The sequence below is a fragment of the Thunnus thynnus genome, chromosome 15 (assembly GCF_963924715.1).
Source record: "Thunnus thynnus chromosome 15, fThuThy2.1, whole genome shotgun sequence".
Classification (NCBI taxonomy): domain Eukaryota; kingdom Metazoa; phylum Chordata; class Actinopteri; order Scombriformes; family Scombridae; genus Thunnus; species Thunnus thynnus.
This window is the reverse complement of record NC_089531.1, coordinates 16,241,511-16,264,466: the sequence shown is the minus strand read 5'-3', so window position 1 is coordinate 16,264,466 and position 22,956 is coordinate 16,241,511. Positions and strand designations below refer to the sequence as shown.

Genomic DNA, 22,956 nt, shown 5'->3' with positions numbered 1-22,956 from the left:
CCTTTTTAATTCATTGGGTTTCTGGCCCTAGTTGCACTTTTGATGTTTATTTCATGTTTTTAACAGTGTATGAACGTATTGTGTATTACCATACTATTTTTTGTGAAATAAATTTGGTTCAAAAATTTCAAAAAATTTGGGTTAATGACTAAGGAAAAACATGGGCGATGAGGCTTGACCAGTTGATCTAGATCATTATCTGAAAGCACTGTAACACGATTAGCCTTCACTGTGGAAATGGCGATGGCACCCTAGTCAATCACTCACTCACACGCACGCACACAAACACCAAGAGAACAATTCACTTAGATTAATGAGTTAAAAAAAAAAAAAAAACACAAGAAAAGAGTATCGAGTATCGCTCATGATAGAGACTGGTTGCATGAACACTCAGTGGTGCGCAAACCGCTCTGTAAAAACACAGACTTGGGTAAAACAACAAGATGGATTACACAGGCTTGGAGAAGATTAGGTGTTGTGTGTATGACGAGTGTACTCCTTGGATAAAACCAATGGCAATTCCTTCCTTTCACCAGGCTTATGAATGATGGCATTTCACGGAGTCAGGAAATTGTGAAGCATGCCAAATCGGTTGTGAAATGGGAGCTGCATGTGTCAAAGCTGGTGTGTATCTGTGTGTGTGTGCACACGCATGAACAGAACAAATATCCAGAGTGTCCCTCGTACCCCTCCACCCCCCCCTACCCTAGACCTTTTATCTCTTACTCCTTCTCTCTCCTACTTACAAACACAAAAAAACTCATAAACATTAAGATCTGTGTACCTTTATAGGTCAAAGGTCATAATAAAGCAAACTGTCATGCGCCATAAATTGAATCCCATGGACCAAAAGTCATAAAATCCCAACCGACTGTGTCTTTTTAGCTCACGTGGTTCTTTGTTGCTAGGAAGCATTTGTATTAAAGGATCCAGTGAATATGATCAGGATTAGGGATGTTAATGATTAATCGATGAAGCCCAAGTTTAGATTATGTATTACAACATATGACCTAGTCTGTTTCTGGTTAAACAGAGACAGTTATTTTGCATGCAGAATTATATTATGTGCCTATATTCCAGAGTCCTTTTGCCAATGAGAGACAGAAATAATTCTGGAGGACACACATGAGCACAAGATGATGCAAAAGGGATTAAAATTGTGTGCGTGCTGAACTTATGTTTCTGTGTTCATAGCATACATAAACATACACACCCTGCCCCCTAAATATTACTCATACATCATCACAAGGGCGACAGCATCCAGACCTGACCCTGTGGTAACTGTGCTTCATGCTGATGCTGCTCAGCCAACCAATAAGGACAGCCGACGCCGGCCTGCCGGGGATCACCGCTTCAGAACAAAGAGTCACTCAGCTCCTGTCAACAAGCTTGCTTCATTGACTCCCACGTCGGCGTACGATCAACATAAACAACAACAGACTGAACGACAAAAACGCCAGCAAAACAAAAACAAGTAACGCCTCTTTGTTAGCCGCGGGAAATCTGTGTAACGTTGCTCACACAACACACACTTACACAAACCAACAAGTCAACAAGTGGCACCCTGTCCCCCCCCCCCCACCCCCACCCCCCGCAGAAAGGGAGGCATTCGTTTGCCATACCAGGCACAATGCCAAACATCCAGATTCTTTGGAGCATGCCACCCGTTGCCAACCTGGGGGTGCCCGCTTTGTTGGCTGTACAGCTGCTGCACAAACGGGGCGGCATGCCCTCACAAACAACCCCCATTCCGAAATTTAAAAATAGTGATATCACACAAACAGCAATACAGATGCACATGTCAATCCACACACACATAGACACACAGACACAGCAGACCCCTCCTCCTCATTTTATGGCTTGTTTTCGACCTCTGTGAGCATTGAGTCGTGCTGAAAGAGACTTGACCATTGTGCTGACAGGACTACACTCTCAGCCTCAGCTGCACTCCTCCAGCCTGCACTGGGGACTGTATAGGTGTTGTGCAACAGCTTTTGTGAATGCAGCACTGCATACACAAATGTGCACACTCAAAATAAGAGAACCCAGCTCTACCAATCTTCCATAAAAAGCTGTTGCATTCTACAGTGTAAAGTTTTAAATGATAGTTAAATTAAGTTGAAAACTGCAGTTTAAAATGTACAAACATTTCACACAGTGGAGTGCAATTTCAGTGTTGTGGCTGTTTCTGTAAATTTAAACCCTCTCCATATCTCACACTTGCAAAAAGGAAACATGAACAGTCCGGCATGTGCGGTTACCAACAGTGGCCGAACATTTCCGTTTCAGTCACGGAAAACAACACTTGAGATTACAGACTATACAGCAAGTTACTTCATCTATAATATATCAAAAAAAAAAACCACACACATAAACCACACCAATCAAAATAAATCTAGCTCAGGCGGTAAACAAGCCATTGTTCAGTCACATGCATTCCTCAGTCACTCCCTCACTATAAAAAAAAAGACAGAACACACACTCACAAACACAAACACACACTGACACACACATACACACACAGAGAGACACACGCACACACTTCCCCTATGCTAGAAAGTATTTTCATCCAAGAGCTGAATTGGCTTCTCGTCCTCACACAATCTTTGGCTGAGGTCATGTGACACCTAAGCATACAAACTGGATATGGAGGCAATTAGGTCATCTCTAATTAGGCCCACATCATAACTACAAATTTGGACATCATGGAAACTTCATATTGTGCCTCTAACTCTACAGGAAACCCTCACTGTCTTTTTTTAAACATTTGTTAAACAATAATAGCCTTACTGTGCAGAATGAATTCATATAAAACCATTTGCTGTTGCCTATTTTTTTCTATTGAAATACCCGAAATATAATTGATTCTCTCACTGCAAATGTGCACCTAAAGGAAGAATGCAAAAAAGCCCATAGGTAATAAATGTGCTATATATATATCATTAGCCTATGTGCAAAAACCAGCTCTGTACATCAGTCCAAAACGCTGCAGTCAGTGTGTTTATTTGCCTCGGTTTACCCACCCACTAGCCCATATAAACATTGCGCAGGCCCTATCGAGCCCTTTGTCCCATATTTTCTGATGTCGCCAAATGTCATGACAACCCGTTATTTGATGCAATATGCAATCAAATTTACGTTACGTCTATTCTGAATTATATTGGTTTTGTCCCAGCTGGTTAAATCTGCCATCGGTGGTAACGGCAGCGCCAGCGGTTGCACCGTTAAATCCGCTCTGTGAAGGAAGCGGTTAAACGCTGCAAAACACCGCACAACAAAAACAGTGAAGCGCTGCCTGCCGGCCGGGGCGCTTTGCTCGCACGCACACACACACACCTTCAAGCTGGACTTGAGTGGTCCTTTGGCTGCAGTGTGGTTGAACCCCGCGGCTATCTCCTCTTCGGAGAACTCCTTGAGGCTCCCGTCTTGCATGAGCACGGTGTAGACGCTGCGCCGGGCTCCTGCGGCCGAGACGTCTCTGTTTTCCTGCTTGACAGCCTGGACCACTCCTGTCACCGGGGCACCGTCCCCCGTCGGACTCGGCGCATAAACACGGCTGCCGAGGATCGACCGCTTCACTAAACGCCTCGTATGCATGTCTAAAAGTGTCTCACTGGATTCAGAGCCGGCAAACCGGTGAATTTAAATCATTAAACGTCGAAATATAGCCGGTAAACAACGTCGAGAAAAACACAAAACCGCAGCGGGTAGACTACGCGCTCCAACAGCCCTGACAAAATGTTAGAAAGCGGCAACATGCTCGGAAGGCGAAAACTCTAAATAGTGTCCTAAATGCACCGTACTCGAAAGCACCAAAATAATGTAGGAGAACTTTAAAACAGCGCCCGACAAAAGCCTGCAACGTCAATACAATTCATTCGCCGCCAAACAACCTCCACATCCAACCGGCTACCAATCTTCCTCCGTTCGACCTGTTTGTTTTCCCCACTGCTCCCTGTGTGAGCTGTGGAGGCGGCGGGAAAACACGGGCTAACCGCCACTTTCGGGAACCGCAATGACATTTGTACACGATTTAACAAAATGACGGCTCATTCTTTAGAAAACAACTTTGACATCGAAGAATGGAGGCAAATACGTCGAATTATTTCACTTCGCTCGGCTTCATTCATCGTCTTACCTTCACAGATGTTGGAAACGTTTGAAAATACGACCGTTAGGTGACTCCAGATCCGGCTCCTGTGAGATCCACTCCGTGCTCTGACCCAGCCGAGTAGAGCCTCTACCGGCGGAATGCTGCCTGTAAACATGTGCGGTCCGGCGGCCGAGGCGGGCTCCTATTGGTCGGCGCAGCACACGCCTCCACAAGCCCCCACCGCTCCCCCTTCTCCTCCGACAGAAGGTAATGCAAGCCGGGAGGATGCTCCATTCAAAACAATGACGCAAGGATGGAGAGGAAACGAGAAGGGAGGGGGTTTTGCAAAAAGGAAAGAAAGGGAAAACGGGGAATTTGGGCTGTGGAAGGGAAACTTCGACCAGACAGACAGGCTTTATGCTATAACCTAGTTGTACAGACATGTAGCCTACTTTTCAGGTGCAATGATGGAACTTCTTCTTTAGTGGTTCTAAAATTATCCTTGAGGGGGTTCCAGGGGATCCCCAGCAAAAATGGGGAATCATTTATTTTCACTATAATTTCATCCCTTAGTATCACAATGACAGAATGCATGATAATTTTGGTCAGGGGTTTCATACACTTTCTTTTATAAAACATCTAAAAAATGTCTCAGATGGGGGACCCTGAGACAAGATCTTATCAAATGGGGGTCTGTGGTTTAATTTGTCTCAGTTTAAGGGTTCTTGATGAGAAAAAGTTTTTAAAACCACTGTTCTAAACAATCAGTAGACTACTATGCTCTGGTTCTAAAATGGCCTTCACTTCTCTGTTTTTGTGAATGTAAACACAACAGGTTCTTTGTTTCTTAAGGGGTTTTCTTCACTTTATGTGCCAGTTGTTCTATAAACATCAACCCTGCACATGCACATCATGCATCTGCTGAGGTAAGAGCCGACCAAATTTTAGCCAGTCATATCTGATAGTTTAAACAACCAATGCTATAAAATTATCTGTGTAATAACTCAAGATAAAAAAACAATGCTCAATCAGTCACATTGTTCTTCTCACAGTGGTTACAGTACAATATTACACATAAGCGGCACTCAACAGGCGGCTCACACTCTTAATGCTACATCCTGTACAAAATAGGAAACCTTAGGTGTGACCTCATGTGACTCAAGTTGCTGCTCTCGGAGAAAAAAATGATATCTAATAAACGTGTACCTTTTGATTAGAAAGTCTACAGTGCTTTGATAAATCAATTTCACCAGGAGGCTATTTCATTCATCGTGATTATCACCAAGAGAGAATGTTATCACAGTAACAAATGGCCTAATTAATGTCAAACGTAATGTTTTTAGAAAATCATAGGCAGCCTACCATCTTTCTACATGACAGCGTCCCAGTGGATAAAAAGACACAATGACACATTTTATTATATATATATTTTTAATAGAACAATTCATGTCATAAAATATTTACATGCAGAGAATGGAAACCGGACAAAGTGGAGTGACAGATGTGGTCATAACTGCCAAAACAGGCTTTGCCCTGTGATCAAGGGCGGGTGTCACCATAGAGTTGTCTGCTGGTTGTAAGGGGGAACAAATGGTGTCATTACGGGAGTAGTGGAGCTGAAGGAGAGGCAGGCGAGGGTCCATCTCCAAACCTCTACCACACCCCCAATTCCCTGAAGGGGAATATATAAATATGTGTATGTGTGTGTGTGTGTGTTTATATGACCAAGATGGACAGCTAGAGAGAATAAGTGATTTTTTTAAGTATCTATTAACAGCATCTGTGTGTGTTGCCCTGACTAGATTTGGCACTAAAACATCCCTCTTTGACAGATCATTTCCTTAGAGGTCATTTATAGCATTCTGTGAACACCATTATATCTAAATGATGGCACCACCCTGATACACAACCACATCATTTGGCAGGAAAAATGTACTCAACGGGCCATGTGTTTTTTGGCAGTGTAAATAATGATGATAATTAACTATTTTTGGGAAAAAAAGAGATACTTTTTTGAGGGCTTCATTTAAATGCAGGAAGCGCTTTAAAAACCCGTTTTCACTGTAGCAATGCTGGGAGATGTAACAGCATTTCAAATGTTTGATATTAGGTAGTCAGTGTGGGTTCGCTATGCGTTTGTCTGAGCGACCAACAAGCTCCTGCATGTCTATTGAAACATGAAGTAAGGCCGGAGATGCTGTATTATTTTGATATGGGTGCATTTTTCTGCAAAGTGAAAGATATTTACAGCAAAAAAAAAAAAACATTTGGCCTTGTTATTTGAAAAAGAAACATCAAACAACAGTATTCAGACAGTGATTCAATTTTTAAATAAAAGTACCACACTCACTGTTCACTTAAAATGCATGTACCAGCGCATTGTACCATATTTATGACATTTGATTGGTTACAACTTCTCAGAACTCAAAAAGATATTTAACAACTTTGAGTTACAATACAAGGCAAAAACGCCATTGGACAACAGGGTTTCAGTTTTTTTCTTTAAAACATGGCTGACATACAGTACATCATTGCTCTCAGCAGACTTATATTAAAATTATACCACTCTGGACATTGTACAAATAAGTGAAAGCTTACGTAGAATTTTCCAGCGAGTAACAGTTGGTTAAAATAGTGCTCTAACTATATACAAGCCTTGGTTGGCATGTCGTCAGTACAAGCTACAAACAGATATGGATTTGTTTTGTGTTGTGCTACTAGTAGGTTAAAAAGCGTTATTTATTCAAATTGTGCGGAGATGTTACTTGATTGTGATGATGCTTTTGATAAGCTATATATAAATGCAGTACCATAATATTATACCTTGTGCTTTAAAATCATCAGGGATGCCAGCTACAGACCGCATACTGTACCAAGAGTAGGCTCAACAAAAACATGACAACCAAAAAAAAAAATACAGCTGATGTACAGATGTGCAGTAATAATACAAGTTTCGTGTGTTGTTTTATCACTTTGCAAGTCTTTTGCATTTGCAAAATGTGACAGAATGAAAAGTGGTTCACAGAGTCAACAGGACCACAACATGTTAATATGATCTCATGTTTGTCACTTTTTTTAAATAATGAATGTTTTTTTTTAAACTCAGGGGGGCGCGTACCTTTTCAACTGTCATCACCTCAAAACTCACTTTCATTTTAATATCTCAATAAAAATGCTAGAAACCTCTATAAAATCCTATTTACGTTTCTCTCACAGACATACTCTAACATTTCACAAATACACAACAATATGCATCTTCAAATAAATATGAATTTCACACAAATGTTGACATAGACTGTAAAACATCTAAAAATGCTTTCAGAATGTTTTGTGAAACCACAAGCTTGTGCGAGACAGGCCTCCTTCTCTCACCGCTAGTTTCAATTTTGGTTCTGCAGAACAATAGTTTCCTTTCTCCTGCCCTGTTAACATCTTTTCCCCCGTACATTTGCATTTAATAGTCTCAGCAAAAGGACATGTATAGTATGTAGCAGTCAAAAAGGCATAATTTCTATTTGATGGCACAAACTATCAAATGCCATGTTTGTCTCTACTATTACCATTTGGTCACAGATAAGATTGGAGTTTGCTTTCCATACCCTTTCACAGGAATTTCTAGCACAGTGGAGGTGCTGGCAACCTGACAAAGAATAATTTAGAAATCTAACACTCAATAAAACATGACACTGAGTCACCTGGTGGAAGCTAGAAAGTCACTAGCAGCTGCAGAGGGGCTAGCATAACACTGTTACCTCCATATGTACAGTAAGTGCATGTGTTTCATGATTATATGGCACTGAATTCTTGGTTTTTTTTTTTAAGTCACAGGCACTGATAGTGTCCTCAGCTAACACCCTGAAACGCTGCATGTGCTGTGATTGGATATTTATTTGATAGTTTATTTATTTGATCTTTTTCACAATCAAGTGTTTTCAATGATATGCACTGTCAGCACAGGAAAAAAAAGAGGAGTTTAATGGTAATCCAAAGTGCACTCTTCCACATGATTAATGCCCATTGACTGAGGTACTACAGTTCATTTACTAATAGGCGTACCAGTACCAATCACATTCACCCTGGTTGATAAATTAAAAGGAGTCAAGTTCAGATATGATAAACCGTACCCAAGCTGTAAAGAGGACACTCATGCATCGGTGATGAATGCTGCCATGAGCCATTTCTGCCGTTTTTCCCCAAGTCATGCACCGAAAGCATGCTTGGTAGCAAGTTCAAAGCAGTGACATCTGTAAGATATGTCAGAGAGGAGGCTTCTCCCAAACCGCCACAGATGAAGATGATGATGATGATGATGAACAGGGGAAAAAAAAACAACTCAGAGACGCGACGTTTCCCGGCCCAGACCCATCTCTCCGACGCTCTCGTAGTCAGGCTCAGCCTTGGTGGGGTCTGACCCCTCCGCCCCCTGCCCGGCCCTGTGGTCGTCATCCAAGCTACTAGTCTTTGGGATGCGAATGGTCTCGTAGCCAGGATCTGTGCTGTCCATGACGGGGTCTTCCCCCACTTGGGGCTCATCGGGCTGGGTGTAGATATCTCGGACGGTGGCGTAGAGGTCACTGGAGGACGAGGCCGGGACGAGACCTTTGATCTCTGCAATGCTGCTGTAGTCGTGTTCTTTGTCTTCCTCATTTACAGCATCGTCACAGTTTGTTTTGTTGACTGTAGAGTACACTGCTGACTGAAGGACACAGAAGAGACACAAAGCTGATGTGAATTGACTTTATTTAGATTCTTACATGATTAAATTCATGAGACGAAAAAGGTGATGCATTTGTGCCAAAAGATCCCTGCCTGGTTTTTCCCTCACAGCGTATTGTCTGAAATTGCATGACTATTTTCATAGCTTCCACATTTATTTTTTTTTATTTTTTTTTATCTTTTTGGTGCTTGGAGGATTGTCATTCACAGAGTAAAGTGCTGCTGTCTCGGGACTGGAAATAGCAGTTTGGGGAATAAGGGAGTTTAACACACACTTACCTCATTGTCTGACAAAATGTGGTTGTCGAACCCTGGTGCAGGAGAGAGAGGGGAGTGCAACTGGGGGAGAAAAGAACAAAAAGATAGATTTAGATATGGCAGACAGAGTATGAAAAGAAAAGACTGAGCACAGAGTCAGACGTTTAAAATACTCCAGAGGCTACAAAGTGAGCGCTTACTTATCCTGGTAAGCGGCTGTTAGGAACGTGAGCGGCTGTCACACATTCTTATTTCTAAGAATTTGGTGGCATTTTAAAATTTACAAATTTAGTGCCAACCCACAGAGTTTAAACAATTTTCTCTTTTATATATAATACTGAAACTTGTAGTAATAGAGTTGTTCCAAACGACTTTGAGGGAATGCAATTAAGATACGGTGGCAGTTCTTATTGATCTGCATTACAAAAACACATTGCAAAACTACTGACAAGTCTCAAAAACATAAACACCAGTGGAAAATCTCTTATAATGTCTAAAGAGAACGCTTGGTAACTGATCAATAAAATGGACTTCTGTACTATTCCCACCAGTGGGACAGAAACAAGCCCTGCATTTGCTTTTTTCTGCTGTGATACATATGAAGCTAATGTTGTATATAACCACCCATTCATTAAGAAAATTATTGAGTGAAAGTCAATAGGCAGTGACAGAGACTGTGATGTTTTTGTGCACAGCTTCTGTCCACTTGGCCTTATGATCGATGGGAGAGCCATTAATCAACAAAGCTCATCTGACAGCAGCGCCAAACACCTTAGGAGTCTAACAAGAACCTCAATATCCCCGCCAGCATTGGCTTAATACTTTCAAATTGTGTCAAATTTTTACATGCATCTCTTAGAGGAAGCTTTTTGTGTTCTTTCGTGACTTGATGCAAGGAATATATTGAGATTTACTAAGTCCTTGGTTGGAGTTCATGCTGATGCATTAAAAAAAAGAGCTGTTCACTTGTTGAGAGCACTTGGTAGTTGTCAAGGGCATATCTCCACACAAGCCACAAAACGTATGTACTGAATGAAAAACCATGCACAGAGATCCATCCATCAAACCGTCCGCCCCAGCTGCTGTGTCCTAGTATCGTCACCAAGATACATGTTTTCCTGGCATTTTCTCAAAGAGTGTAAATCAATATGATTACTTTATGAATAACGCATGTTTGGAGACATGATTACTTTTATAGATTTGACACACACTCTGCAATGCAGCAGATGCCTTTTCCATTTCACTTTAATTAGTCGACCAATTAGGCAGAGTGCCCCGGAGGAGCTTTCGTATGAAACATGGACGCAGGTGACTTGACCCAGCTACTGCGCCTCTGAGTGTGTCTCACAATATTTGTTCATCTAATTTGCAGCTCTCCGTGTTCTTGGCTCAAGTATCATCGCAAATTAAAGTGGAACTCTAATTTACTCAGTCACATATTCAGCAATAAACACAGTATTTAACCTGTGTGCTTAGATGCATATGAACTTTTAATTAGTTGTAAAAACTTTATTTTCATGTATATTAAACTCATATGAAGGCTGATAACAGCATGGGTTTGCTTTGTGTCGATACACACCGAGACATTTCATCTGAGAGATTCATATTTTGAGGTGTTACAATAAGATGTTTGCGTGTGTGAATGTGAGAGAGGATTAAGGGATGGTGTGAGTGTGTACGTAGGAGACACAAAGACATACAGGACATGCAGTGTGACAGTAAGCTGATTACAGCAGCCTCAGACGATGGACAATTCAGGTGTCAATGTGTCAGTCATGCTGACATGCATGTTGACACATGCACAAATGAATCAGTATGAATGCATCAGCTCAGATTATCTGTGTTCCCTGTTTTGCACGTGGTCATTCAAGTACATAACCTGCTCCAAACAAACTGTAGATATAAAAAAACATACAGTGCAATAAAATATGTTAATACACATTTATACATATAATCAAAGCCTCTATCTAACAATAGTCATTTCCTTTAGTGGCAAGCTAAAGCTCAACAGTGCTGACACGCTGTATACTGCAGTTTACCTGGACCATGTCCCCCGTGTATATCCCAACAGCCCACTGACGGGGTCAAATTCATTTCCTGCACCTCACATGAAAAGCCCACAGGCAACACACAGTCAAATGACTGCAAACAAGTGTTACTGCTGTTTATGACGGTTCAATAACCGTACAACTACAACTGCACAGGATCAAAGAAGCTGTGAATGAAAGGTCACACAAGTGCTGTGTGAGTGTGTGTTTGTGTGTGTGCGAGTGTGTGTCTGCGGTGAATGTTGAACCAGAAACCAGGTGTATGTAAGGAAAAATGTGTATATGATAAAGACTGACTCTGTGTGTGCGCGTGTGAAGCATTTACTGAGCTGCTACCTGAGGGGCTTCCTCTCAGACATTTACATGCAGGCACCCCAGAGTATGCACTGATGAGTGTGTGTGTGTGTGTGTGTGTGTGTGTGAGACAGAGACAGAGAGAGAGAGAGTTTCTATAGCCCATCTCATCCATCATGAAACCAGACTAACTGTCAGTGATGGTGGCCAGCTGGCGCTCACTAGGCTCAGATACACACACACACATGCACAACACATACACTTTGTCTGACAAGACAAATCACCAACGGCTCCTGGTCATACGCAGGCATAAACCACGGGGAGTCTGGAACATTCAGGGTTAACCTTAAATCAGCCCCAGGGAGTCTATGTGTAGCAGAATATATGTAAACACACACGTCTTAGAGTCTCTGTAATATGGGGGGATGGGGAGAAATAAAAGAATTAATGCTGACTAGACATGCCAACAAGGTGTACATGTGGGATCATATATAAATGAGAACATTTGTGTGTGTGTGTGTGTGTGTGTGTGTGTGTGTATGCCAGTGTGGTTTGGAGATATATTGTAGCTAAGTAGATCAAGATTTCATCATAGTAACAGGGGTCAGAGGAGGGTAGCCACACCTGCTGTCCAAATGAGCAGCATTGACTACCTAATTGGCTACAACAGCAGAGAAACAAGGAAAGGAGAAGTAGATGAACTGAGGGAAAGCATACATTGAAAGATACTTCTGGTTTATTACAACTTGTTTTTGTAGTTTTGTCCATCATTTCAACTGGTTAAAGCTGCATTAATTGATTTTGTGGCCATTTGGGGGCAACGAGATGTAAACACAACATTGACATATTGTCACCTTTTAAAACTGTAATGGCAAACTTGTTAGCAAACAGCTGCCCATTCACACATTCGACAGACATGGACCAACTTTAGTTAAAAAATGATGCCTCGTGCTTTCTTGCCAAGAGTAAAATGAGACGACTGATACCGCTCTCATCATCTGTCCATTCAAAATGAAGCTGGATCCAAGAGGCGGTTAGCTTAGCCTAGCATAAAGACTGGAAACAGGGGGAAACTGCTAGCCTGGCTCTGTCTAAACATTAAAAAAGAAAAATGAGTACCAGCATCTTTAAAGCTTGCTAATTAACATATTATATCTCGTTTGTTTATTATAAAGATGAGAAGTTGCAGTTTTACTGTGGGTTATATGGCTGACAATTTCTTGGCCGGAAGCAGTGACTTCCTGGCTCAACTTTGACCTATTGCACAAGTTCCCAATCCCTTAAAGCAAAGTAATGTTTGCTTGTGACCTCTAGTCACAGGTTGCATTTGTTTACAAGCTGTGACCAGTTTAACCAAAGAGTGATTTTTTGTCCTTCTTCTATTTGAGTAATTTTTTGAGGTAAAATTATGTAATTCACAGAAAATGGCAAATGATTAGAGGAAACTGTAATTGGTGCGGCAGAAATATGTTTTTTATGCTTTCCTATCCTCTTAATCATCTAGTTTCTTGCCCACTGGACCTGTTCCCAGATCTCAGCAATAAATAAGACACCAAATAAAATCTAAGTCGTAATAAACTCACAATTATCATTTGAAATAGGAGAAGGTAAAGAAGAGGGAAGGAGAATGCAAATGGAGAGAGGAGTGTAGAAATGAACAGTTGCCGCTTCATGCAGCTTTATGGCAGATTGACAATATGATGTTTGTGTACATGTGCTTGTCAGTCTCTAACAGCCTGATGCAATTCTCTACTATGCTCCATAACTGTGTTAATGGATGTGCTTGTTGGTTTGTTTGTGTGTGTGTTTGGATCTCTGACGAATCTCTGCATGTGGAAGACAGCATGCTGAGAGCAGCGGCGGCAGCTCTGCTCTGTTCGGCTTACGATACTGAACCGCATTTCTTCTTTCACCTCACCTCTCCTCTATTTCACTTTTTACTCTTCTTCCCTCTCGTCTCTTTTCCCTCTCTTTCTTCAATCCTGCTTTCTTCTTGCCTCCCTCCTCTCCACTACAGAAGGCTTCATTTATTTGCCACAGTTTTTTTGTTTCTTTTATCCTGTCTCTATCTCACTGTCTCTCACCCATCTCTCTTTCTCCCTCACCCCTCATGCCTCCCGGTCCTTTCAGTGCTTTTTGAGTCAATCTCCCATCATCCCTCTGTCACTATCCTTGTTTCATCTGTTACTCTCTCCTGCTCTTCCCACTCCAGCACCCATTTTCATTCTCCTCTCCGCCTTCCACTCCTACACCTCTCAAATTTCTTCTCTCGGTTTGTCACTCTCCTTAAAGCTCAGACGTAAAGCAGCGCTGAGCAGGCAGCTTAGCAGATGATAAAGAGATAGAGATAGTACGTCTCCTTTTTTCTTTGTTCTCCATCGTCTCTACTAAAACCAGCTACACGGCCTCTTTAAAAACAATGTTATAGGGGTTGTCTTGTGTCCAGCGACCTGCTCAGATGACCCACCTCATATGGGGATATCTTGGGTCATGAAGATGGGGATAACTCAGGTCAACAGAGGCAAGAAAGAAGATACTCGGCTGTAAATCTGAATGTGAATTCTTATGAGAGAAATTTGCAGTTTTTTTATGTTTTCTGTTCTGTGTTGCTTTTTAAATTCTCTGTTCTAATGAAATATGAATCAACACACATTATGCTAATGTTTACGTACTGCAGTTATCTACAGGTGTGAGATCTCACACACACACACACACACACACACACACACACTATCCTCACCTCTCCATTGTGCAGCCCAGCCCCTGCCAGCCCATTCATCACCACCGGCTGGTTGTCGTTTTCATCCAGAACCTTTTCCGGTACCGGTGGAGGTAAATCCTCCTCTGGTTCCTCCACAGGCTTGTGAGATGGAACGGCAGCATTATCGGAGCGCCTTTTGGCCTCCATGTCGGCACTGTGGCGGCTCTTCTTATTCAGGTCCACCGAGGCGTACTCCACCCCTGCGCACAGGGGCCCCCGCTCAGGCGTGCAGGGGCTGAGGTGGCCATTGAGGAGGACAGGGGGATGATGGGGGGGCTCATCTTGGCTGAGCTGGGCGGTACCGTTGGGAAGGCCGAGCTGCGAGGGTTGGTCTTTGAGCTCCTTGACCGTCTCGTACAGGGAGTCTTCGACACTGACATCACGTGACGCCACCGCAATCTCTTTCACCACCTGGAAAAAGGATACCAAGAAAATGTTGAATTTTTTTGATAGCCAGTAGATGAGCAAAATGCTTCCAATTCATCATCACTCATTGATTCAAAATAAACTTCTCATGGAAACAATCAATTGCTCAGTCAACCAATTAAAGCTTTAATCTTCCATAACAGGCACATTCAAGCCCAGTCTGAGTGAAAACGTGATTCTGCCTTTGAGAGGTGACTTTAAGCATTAACCTCATAGGTGCTGTCCCCTGAGGCTGGCGGTCCGTCCCCGATAAGGGCGTTGTTTGGAGGAATGCTGGGGAGCTCGCGATCCTGAGGACACTTGGAGGACCTGAGCTCTGATTGGCTGGAGAGCATCTCCTCTGACAGCTGGGGACTGGTGTCCTGTGTGTCTGAGAGAACTGTAGGAGCAGTCAAAAGGGAGAGTCAGGGCGAGAAAAATGACTTCTTGTTCGGTGACTTTCAATGTGTCACAAGAACAAAATGTATTTTTAACACTGACTTTAAAGTAGTTTTGTAATGAGTCACATTTTTTCCTTTAATGTCACTGCAAAGTAGATCAGTTGCAAAGTTTTATGTTACTGGCATTTAGTATCCACCCAAGTAGAAATGACTGAGAACATTACTTATAGTAGATATGGTCATAAAAAACAACAGCTGAGGCTTAAAATGAACCAAAGCTGAAAGACAACAAATATGTATCATAACACCAGCTGCTAAGCAAATGTTATTATCATGTAGCTGAATTATTGGACAGCAGAAACATGCTACATGTTGCCAGCAGAGATTAATTATTAATTATTATTATTTATTATCATAAAGTTATAACAGTTAACTACATGGGCAACAAAGACATGACATGCTAAGCTAAAGCTAACTGTCTTGGCTAGAGCAGCAAGAATTTCTAAAGTAATCAATTAGTCAATTGAGAGTAAATGAATTTGCAATTATTGTGATCATTGATTAACTATTTTAGTCATTATTCAAACAAAAACGCCCCTCCAATGTGATGATTTAATGCTTTTCATTGTCATACATGATGGTAAATCTTTAGGTTTTGGACAGTTGTTCGGACAAAATTTAAAGATGTAACCACTGACTTTGGGAAATTATAACAAGCATTTTCACTATTTTCAGACATTTTAGAGACAAAACGATGAATCGAGAAATTAATTGGCAGATTAATTGATAAAGAAAATGATCAGTGGTTGCAGCCCTTGTCTTGGCTTACTTGTACCGCTGGTTAGAGGTCCATTGTGAGAGGTGCTGACGGCCACATCAGTCGCTGGACTCTCTGCTGATTGGCTGATCGTCTCTCTCTCTGACACCTGCACAACAAAGGACATCATGTTTATTACTACAGCTTCACCTCAGCAATTTCAAGTGCATGAAAATCATGTCTACAAGTCACACAATAAATGTTTAATTCCAAAAGGGAACAGAAATCAATTTGCACCTGTCAGCTTGCACAACATAAATGACTTTTACAGCTGCCTCTGTGCAACATATTACAAAACATTTGAGATATTATTTTTCAGGATCTTCAAGATTTTGGGGAAAACAACTCTCATATTTATAGAACTGATAACAATTTTCATGCTTCCCTATCCTTTATCTCTGCTTTTCTAAGCTTTTCAAATCATATTTCTGATTACACCAAGCTCATTATTGGTGTATTATGCATGGTTAATTAAATGTAGAGTATATTTACCCGCCAACAAATTACATCTAAAGATAGCTAACAATTTCGGCAAGTGTAAAAAAACAAAACTGTTAACTAATTTATGCCTAATGAAGATATGCTGTTTATTTTCTTTATCTCAGTTGATTGTAATTGGGTTTATGGCAGGCAGAGTTGATCTAACATCCTTCTTTTGACATTAAGTGTTCTACTCAGTAATGGACACATCACATTTTATGTTCTTAATGTCACATTGGTCCATTAATAGGAGAAAACCAAGTCAAGCATCAGGTTCAACTGAAGAGGTTAAACATAACGGCATGTAGCAGTGTCCCATGAATAATAATGTAAACCATAGACGATGATACTTTATGGACACCCAAAGTGATATTCAAGGACACTTCAGCAGAGCACTGAGACTTTAAACCACGTCTCCTTGTTTAAGGCAGTTTTTCTATTTGTTACATCACATGGCAGATTCAGCAGCTCTAAATAAACTGTGAGAATGCAGTGTCGAATCAACTCTATGATCTGACACTCAAATTAACACTCTCTCAACTCCCAGATAACTGTCACTGAAAAGAAAGTATGCTAATCAACAGAAGAAGACAGGAAGTGCTGAGCACCTGCTGCATTAAGGCATTATCAGAGAGCACTTTGTTCTAACTGTGTTGTTTCCATAGGTGAGGATATCACTTAATCACTTACTACTGAGACCAAGGAAAACAACGTGAAAACGTCTTGACCAGTTCAAGTCAAGGTTCTCTTTGTTGTTCTAGGTTTGTTGTTTTCCTTCTGTGTGAGCAGTCCGGTTGTGTATTAAAAGCTCCACAACTCCACCTAGTGGTCATGCACTCTCACAACTATCGGTGATGATGATGTAATCTTTAACTATTTTATGACCCAAATGATTTCTTATGTTATTCTTTTGTTGTTTTATTTGCTTGAGGAAGGAAGGCACTAAAAACTGAGAAACTTTTTCTCAGTCTCAGCATCAACTTCCATCCTTTATCATTATATTCCAGCTTTATGAATCCCGGTCAAGGTCCTCATGGTTGAGTGATTGATAAACAATAATACAGAGCCAGTGCTTCCAATACTTTCATAACTTTAGATTGCATTGAGAATGTTTTATTGTATGGTATTGTCTTATTGTATTGTATTATAGGCTATTGTGCTATTTTATTGCACTGAGAATGGTTTATCTTTTGTATGAACTCAGGGACTCCAGATGAAAATGTGCCTTTTGGCATATTTTCAGAAATATAATTGATAAGCATTGACCCAGCCAAATAAATGAATAATAAACTAAACTTAATCAGGATCCAAAATGGGTCACTCAGTTCTGTTTCTGTCTAGACCTCTAAGTTCTGGTAGTTTAATAAGTCTGAATACACACTGAATGAAATTATGAATGTAGTTTATAAATTTGCACCCTGAGGCTAAAATTATTTTTTTAAAAACACCACATACTGTATAGTGAAAGAAAAGAGGCTGAGTGTTGGGACACAGCTGCAGTAAAGACAGTCAGACTGATTGCAGGTGAATGAGGAGAGCTGATCTACTCATCCGCAAAGACAAAGACCCCCATTTAACCTGACAGGCTGCGTCATGGTCCGTCCGTCATTTAAAGGGGCACCTCCTGAAACAATTTGACCACCCCGCAATTGTGCTACTGCATTGAGGTTACAGCGAAGATATCCATCAAAAACGATCTGAGGGAATGTGTATGTGCACATGGAAGCGTGTAGGCTCACACACACAAAGCCCCAGAGGGAGTGACAGGATAAGAGAGTAAGTGGGAGTCACTGCGAAAGCCAGGCATTTGTCATACTTAAATGTGAGCATCAGCATTATGGGAGTTGGTAATTACTATGAATGTGCATGACACGATGTTCAAGAGGATGTAGTGTATATTTATGCAATCATCAAGTACAAACCTAGAAAGGGCAAAGGGCTATGAATACTGACAGAATATTATTTTTATCAGACTATTGTCTCTTTTGTCTTTTTGTTTTACTAAATTTGTTTTCTTCCTTCTTTATATATTTGTATATTTCTTTATTTAATTGTAAGAATAGCAGTCACTGGAAATTCCCACATGTACTCTCTTACCAGCAGTAACCACTTCCCCATCAGCACCTGCCAGCAATTTTTAAAACCGTCAATCAGCCGTGTGTAGAGGGAGGTTTTTGTTTTGTGTATGTTTCGCTGTCGGAGTGATGGAAGTGGGTTAGGAGGCGAATGTCAGAAGGTGTGTGTGTGTGTGTCATAGGATGTCAGGGTGGAGGCTTGTGTGAGTGTGCGTGTGTTGTGTGTATTATTCAGGCATGCAGCCGATCTGGAATCTCTATCCACTGTCTCATTTACGAGCAGTTACGCTGTCTGATTGCGGACTCGTCACTCTCCCACGCCGGGACTAATGAGGACTGTATGTATGTGAATGTGTGTGTGTGCATATGGATGTGTGTCTACATTGTGTGGGCGATTTCATTTAAGCAAGAGCAAGGATAATGCATGAATAAATATTTTACCAGCGTTCATATTAAATTATTGATCCCACCCCTCCTCTAGAAAAACCTCAAGTTCAACTCACTCCATTCATGAGGTTCTCATGGTCCACTGCTGGGTGTCCATTGACTGCTTTCTTCTGCCTACAAGAGAAAAAGGAAGGGGGATATTGTAAATTGTGGTAATATTCTTATAGTTAAAAATTGTTATAAAGCTATTTCTCTCCTGGGACTGGGTGTAGGCCTGGGTGTTATTCTTTGTGCTCCAGCACATTGAATTTCAAAAGAACCCATGACTATGAGTGTAAAGTGCTGAACTTTGAGGTTTAAAGGTGCGGTCGCATTACATTTCCCTTCACCAGCACTCAGCTCCGAATAAGGACACGATATCGTGTTTCAGATGCGGGTAAGTGACGCTACAGTTCGTAGCGTGGTAGAGTTGAGAATGTACTAAAAGTGATGGGGAACACACTAGAATAAAAACTTCTCCATTTCCAAACACAGCGCAGCAGTTTTTCTACTGGCCGACCGAGCACATCTGCCTGGTTAAAGTTGAACAAATGTGAACTCTGATCTGCGAAACCGCCAGAGCTGGCTGGACATCAATAGAAGTGAATGAAAAAAGGAATGAACATTTGTACAGGAATGTGATGTGACCACACCCTTTTGGACGTTTGTGAGCGTTCACATCCATCCAGGTTTACAAGGTCTTTCATTCTGTCAGCTTTTGTCTTTTGAAACGAAATGGACTGTTAGCAGGTGTGGATGTGACCTTGGTTTCTGACAAATGACAATGATAACAGTGGTGTTGGCATTAACCTGTATACTTTTTTTTGTCTGTTATGTATTATTTATTGACTACTGTCTGTAAGCCAAATCGCTCCTTTGGAACATTAAAGCTCTTCTCTACTCTATATATTAGGCAAGCAGGACTCTTAGCTCTTCTAACTCTTGGGAATATGCATAAAAACATTTACAATACAATAACTTCTACACATGTTGATGTTGGAATTTAAAGCAGAAAATCAGCACTTTAACCTCATAGTCATTGTTTTATGACAAATCCAGTGTGCTGGAGTACAGAGCCAAAACAAAACTGTCCAAATACTCACAGACTGTGCTGTATTTCACAATTTCATAACATTAAATCTTCATTATACGCTGGCTGGTTCTGCTGGTCAAACATACATTGACAGCACATATACTCATTCACAATTGTTGTAATAAAGTCATCATAACCCTGAGGGCATAATTTACTATTACTCAACAGCACTGTTCCTCATTGTTGCTGCACTGATATTTACTGTAGCTGAGAATGCCCTCTCAGGTATCTGCGCTATTTTCAACACTTCAATGAACAGCCGGCATTTCCATAGTAGATTCTATTTAGATAGTTTAACCTGAGGACATGTCAATGCTTGAAACCAGGAAGCTGTCATCAAAACACACATCAGCTGTTCCCGAAGTCTTATAGACATGTGATTATATGCTAGAACAACACTAGTACTGCCATATATGTAGGTCATGTATGTGTGTGTGTGTGAGATGGTGCTCACCCCTGGCAGCTAGCACACAGGAGCAGCAGCACAGAGACGAGCAGCAGGGCAGTGAGGGCACTTAGGGTGACGACCACAACCAGCTGCCCACTGCCCAGCCACGACGCCACCCCACTAGCAGCTGCCGCCCCTGACCCGGCGACACCTGCCTCCGGCCCCCACCACACTCCACTCAGCACCGGAGCCATGACGCATCACACTGTGGGAGGAGAGGACATCGGACAGGTACCAGCTGGGGAAAAACAAAAAGAAAAAGAAAAAAGAGACACATTAAGATTTTGTCATTTAAATTATATTGTGACCAGACTATTACTTCTACGGAGACACTAACAGCTTTTAGCAGATGGAGCTTGTTTTAAAACCCAATATTATATTACCAAACACTGAGATTAAATACCTCAGAATCTGTGTGTTTCAACTTTATCAGTGGACCCATAAATGATTATTGTTGGTTGAGGATAAACCCAGTTTACTGAAGGATAACATACTGGATTGAGTTGATTTTGATGCAGGAGCTTCGTCTGAGAAACCTGCATTTTCAATACTGTAAAACTTGGTTCTGAAACCCAAGTTTACTAAAGTCTAACTTTTATGCATTCACTGTAATGTAAGTTGTTATCATTTCCAACTGAAGAACAAATTGATGTCTCAGCTCCAAACACATTGAGTTCTTAATGAAGACATAAATCTTCATAAAAACAGTAACAAATATACATTTTCATTTTTAAAAAGACAAAATGATTTCCTAAAACAGATTGGGCCTGTAGTTTTTAACAAAAAATACTACAATTGGAGTAAACAGTTGTGTTGTCGGGGACTATTTTCAGCTGTGGATTTGGTGCACTAGTGAGTGTTTACAGCAGCAGGATGATGTATGTGGAACAGGCTCAAAATAAACTACAACGCCCATACTCATCGTAATGACGGATGTGGCTCACTGATGTGTTTTTAATAGTTTTGGGACAACAATGAAGGTCTACCGCACAAAGGAATAAGCTTTAATCGCGCTGATTGCTGGTTGTGGTCTTTTCATACAATTTGATATTAGCAAAAAAAAAAAAAAAAAATAGAATATCACCAGAGTTATCCTTTAATATCATTTTTATTAAATTAGTGTACCATTCACCAGCAGCTCAACTGCAGCCTGTTACCAAACATCATAACCAGCAGGTGGCAGCACAGAGCGGAGTCAGACTGCAGTGCAGACAGCGATCAGCCTCAGTCTGCTGCAGTGGCCCTCACACTAGAGCCTCCACAACTGCTGTCTGGGCCTCTGCGCACAGCATAAGCAACCTCATCACGTCTCTGTCTAACAGCCAAAGTTGGGTTTCACTGAATTGATGGAACCCCTGATGTTATCACGGGTGATTTATGGCGGTGTGCGTGGTGCTACGGCTGAGTCACGGCAGGAGGGGGTGGGGGTTTTAAGGCGGTGGCAGGGATGAGCTTGAGCCTCGAAAAAACTCCAGACGAAATAAATGTGAAGTGGTGGGTTAGTTACACACTGTGTGTGTACGCTGCATGTGCATGTGAGGACATTTGGCACTGCGGTGTTTATAAAAGAGGAACGAAAAGATGAGCAGGTGACAGACGGGGGTGAAAATCACAGTAAGTCGGGGGTGTTTTCTTTCTGGCAATCTATCTATCTGCCCTCTTGCATGCCCTTCTCCTTTCAATCAGCCAAGACAGCTGCAGCAGACCTGGCAATCAGGAAAGGGTGACAAAACTATGACAATCTATCTTTCCTCGTCTATTTTCTTCTGGCGTGTGCATGAGCCCTACTCCTGTCTGGAGTAAAGTGTATGTATGTATGTGTGTGTGTCTGTGTGTGTGTATATTTTGTGCCAGCGGTGAAAAACTCCATTGTGTCTCTCTCTGCTCGGCTATGCTAATGCGACTGGGGAGTGTGGGAGTTGGGGAAGCGCTCCTCATCTTCTTCAGCAGCGAGGACGAACAAGTTTTGTGGCGAATGAGATTGAGCTACAGAAGCCAATTTTAACTTCTTCAAAATGGACTCTGCGGGATTCCTGTTTTGTTGAAACGCCAGTTGTTTTTTTCCTCCGGATGAAAAATACACCGGGGCTCATGTTGCTATCAGTGCAAATGGCTGAACACAGCCTTACCTTGACACCTTGGATGATTAGTCAGGTCGGCCTCGCCTGGAAGAGAGCAGATAAAGAAAGGGGCGGATTACTGCTTGGTGGAAGTAAAGCACTGAGCTGAATATTATCCTTGGAAGGTGGTGTTGTGTGTGTGTGTGTGTGTGTGTGTGTGTGTGTGTGTGGACTACAAGTGTGTGTGAATGCGTGGACGTAGGCTGGGCAAGTGTGTGAGTGTGAAAGTAGCGAGGGAATTGAGAGTATGTTTGTGTTTTAATACCTGTATCAAATACATATTGGACAACAGACTGCCTGCAACCTCACACGCTTTCTGTTCACAAGCACACAAACACACACACAATGCAGGACACACATAATGTCCACTTTATTGACTGGTCAGCCCATGTAACTGAGAGGATAATAACCAGGTGACATCATCTCTGAATCAAATCATCGAACATATGATATCTACTGTCTTCTACACACACTTACATGCATACAAGCACATCCCTGAATCTCTGCTGTGAACTTGTGTT

General features: G+C 41.6%; 2 protein-coding genes across 6 annotated transcripts in view; both read right to left on the bottom strand.

Annotated features, from left to right (window-relative positions):
• Positions 1–4,078, bottom strand: part of znf704 (zinc finger protein 704) — a 53,119-nt gene extending 49,041 nt beyond the window's left edge. The window contains exon 1 of one of the 2 annotated variants that reach the window (XM_067613009.1): positions 3,337–4,078. In XM_067613009.1, the coding sequence (XP_067469110.1) occupies positions 3,337–3,597 (261 nt within the window). In that variant the 5' untranslated portion in view covers positions 3,598–4,078. The remainder of the gene's footprint in view (positions 1–3,336) is intronic. The other variant, XM_067613008.1, reaches the window with a different exon arrangement.
• Positions 4,079–5,506: 1,428 nt separating this feature from the next.
• The window catches only part of pag1 (phosphoprotein membrane anchor with glycosphingolipid microdomains 1), a 52,296-nt gene continuing 34,846 nt past the window's right edge, over positions 5,507–22,956 (bottom strand). For 3 of the 4 annotated variants that reach the window (XM_067613003.1, XM_067613005.1, XM_067613004.1), the window contains exons 2-9: positions 22,445–22,480; positions 20,322–20,553; positions 18,852–18,909; positions 15,806–15,902; positions 14,806–14,975; positions 14,150–14,581; positions 9,089–9,148; positions 5,507–8,789 (exon numbers count right to left, since the gene is read on the bottom strand). In XM_067613003.1, the coding sequence (XP_067469104.1) occupies positions 8,427–8,789; positions 9,089–9,148; positions 14,150–14,581; positions 14,806–14,975; positions 15,806–15,902; positions 18,852–18,909; positions 20,322–20,509 (1,368 nt within the window). In that variant the 5' untranslated portion in view covers positions 20,510–20,553; positions 22,445–22,480 and the 3' untranslated portion in view covers positions 5,507–8,426. The remainder of the gene's footprint in view (positions 8,790–9,088; positions 9,149–14,149; positions 14,582–14,805; positions 14,976–15,805; positions 15,903–18,851; positions 18,910–20,321; positions 20,554–22,444; positions 22,481–22,956) is intronic. The other variant, XM_067613006.1, reaches the window with a different exon arrangement.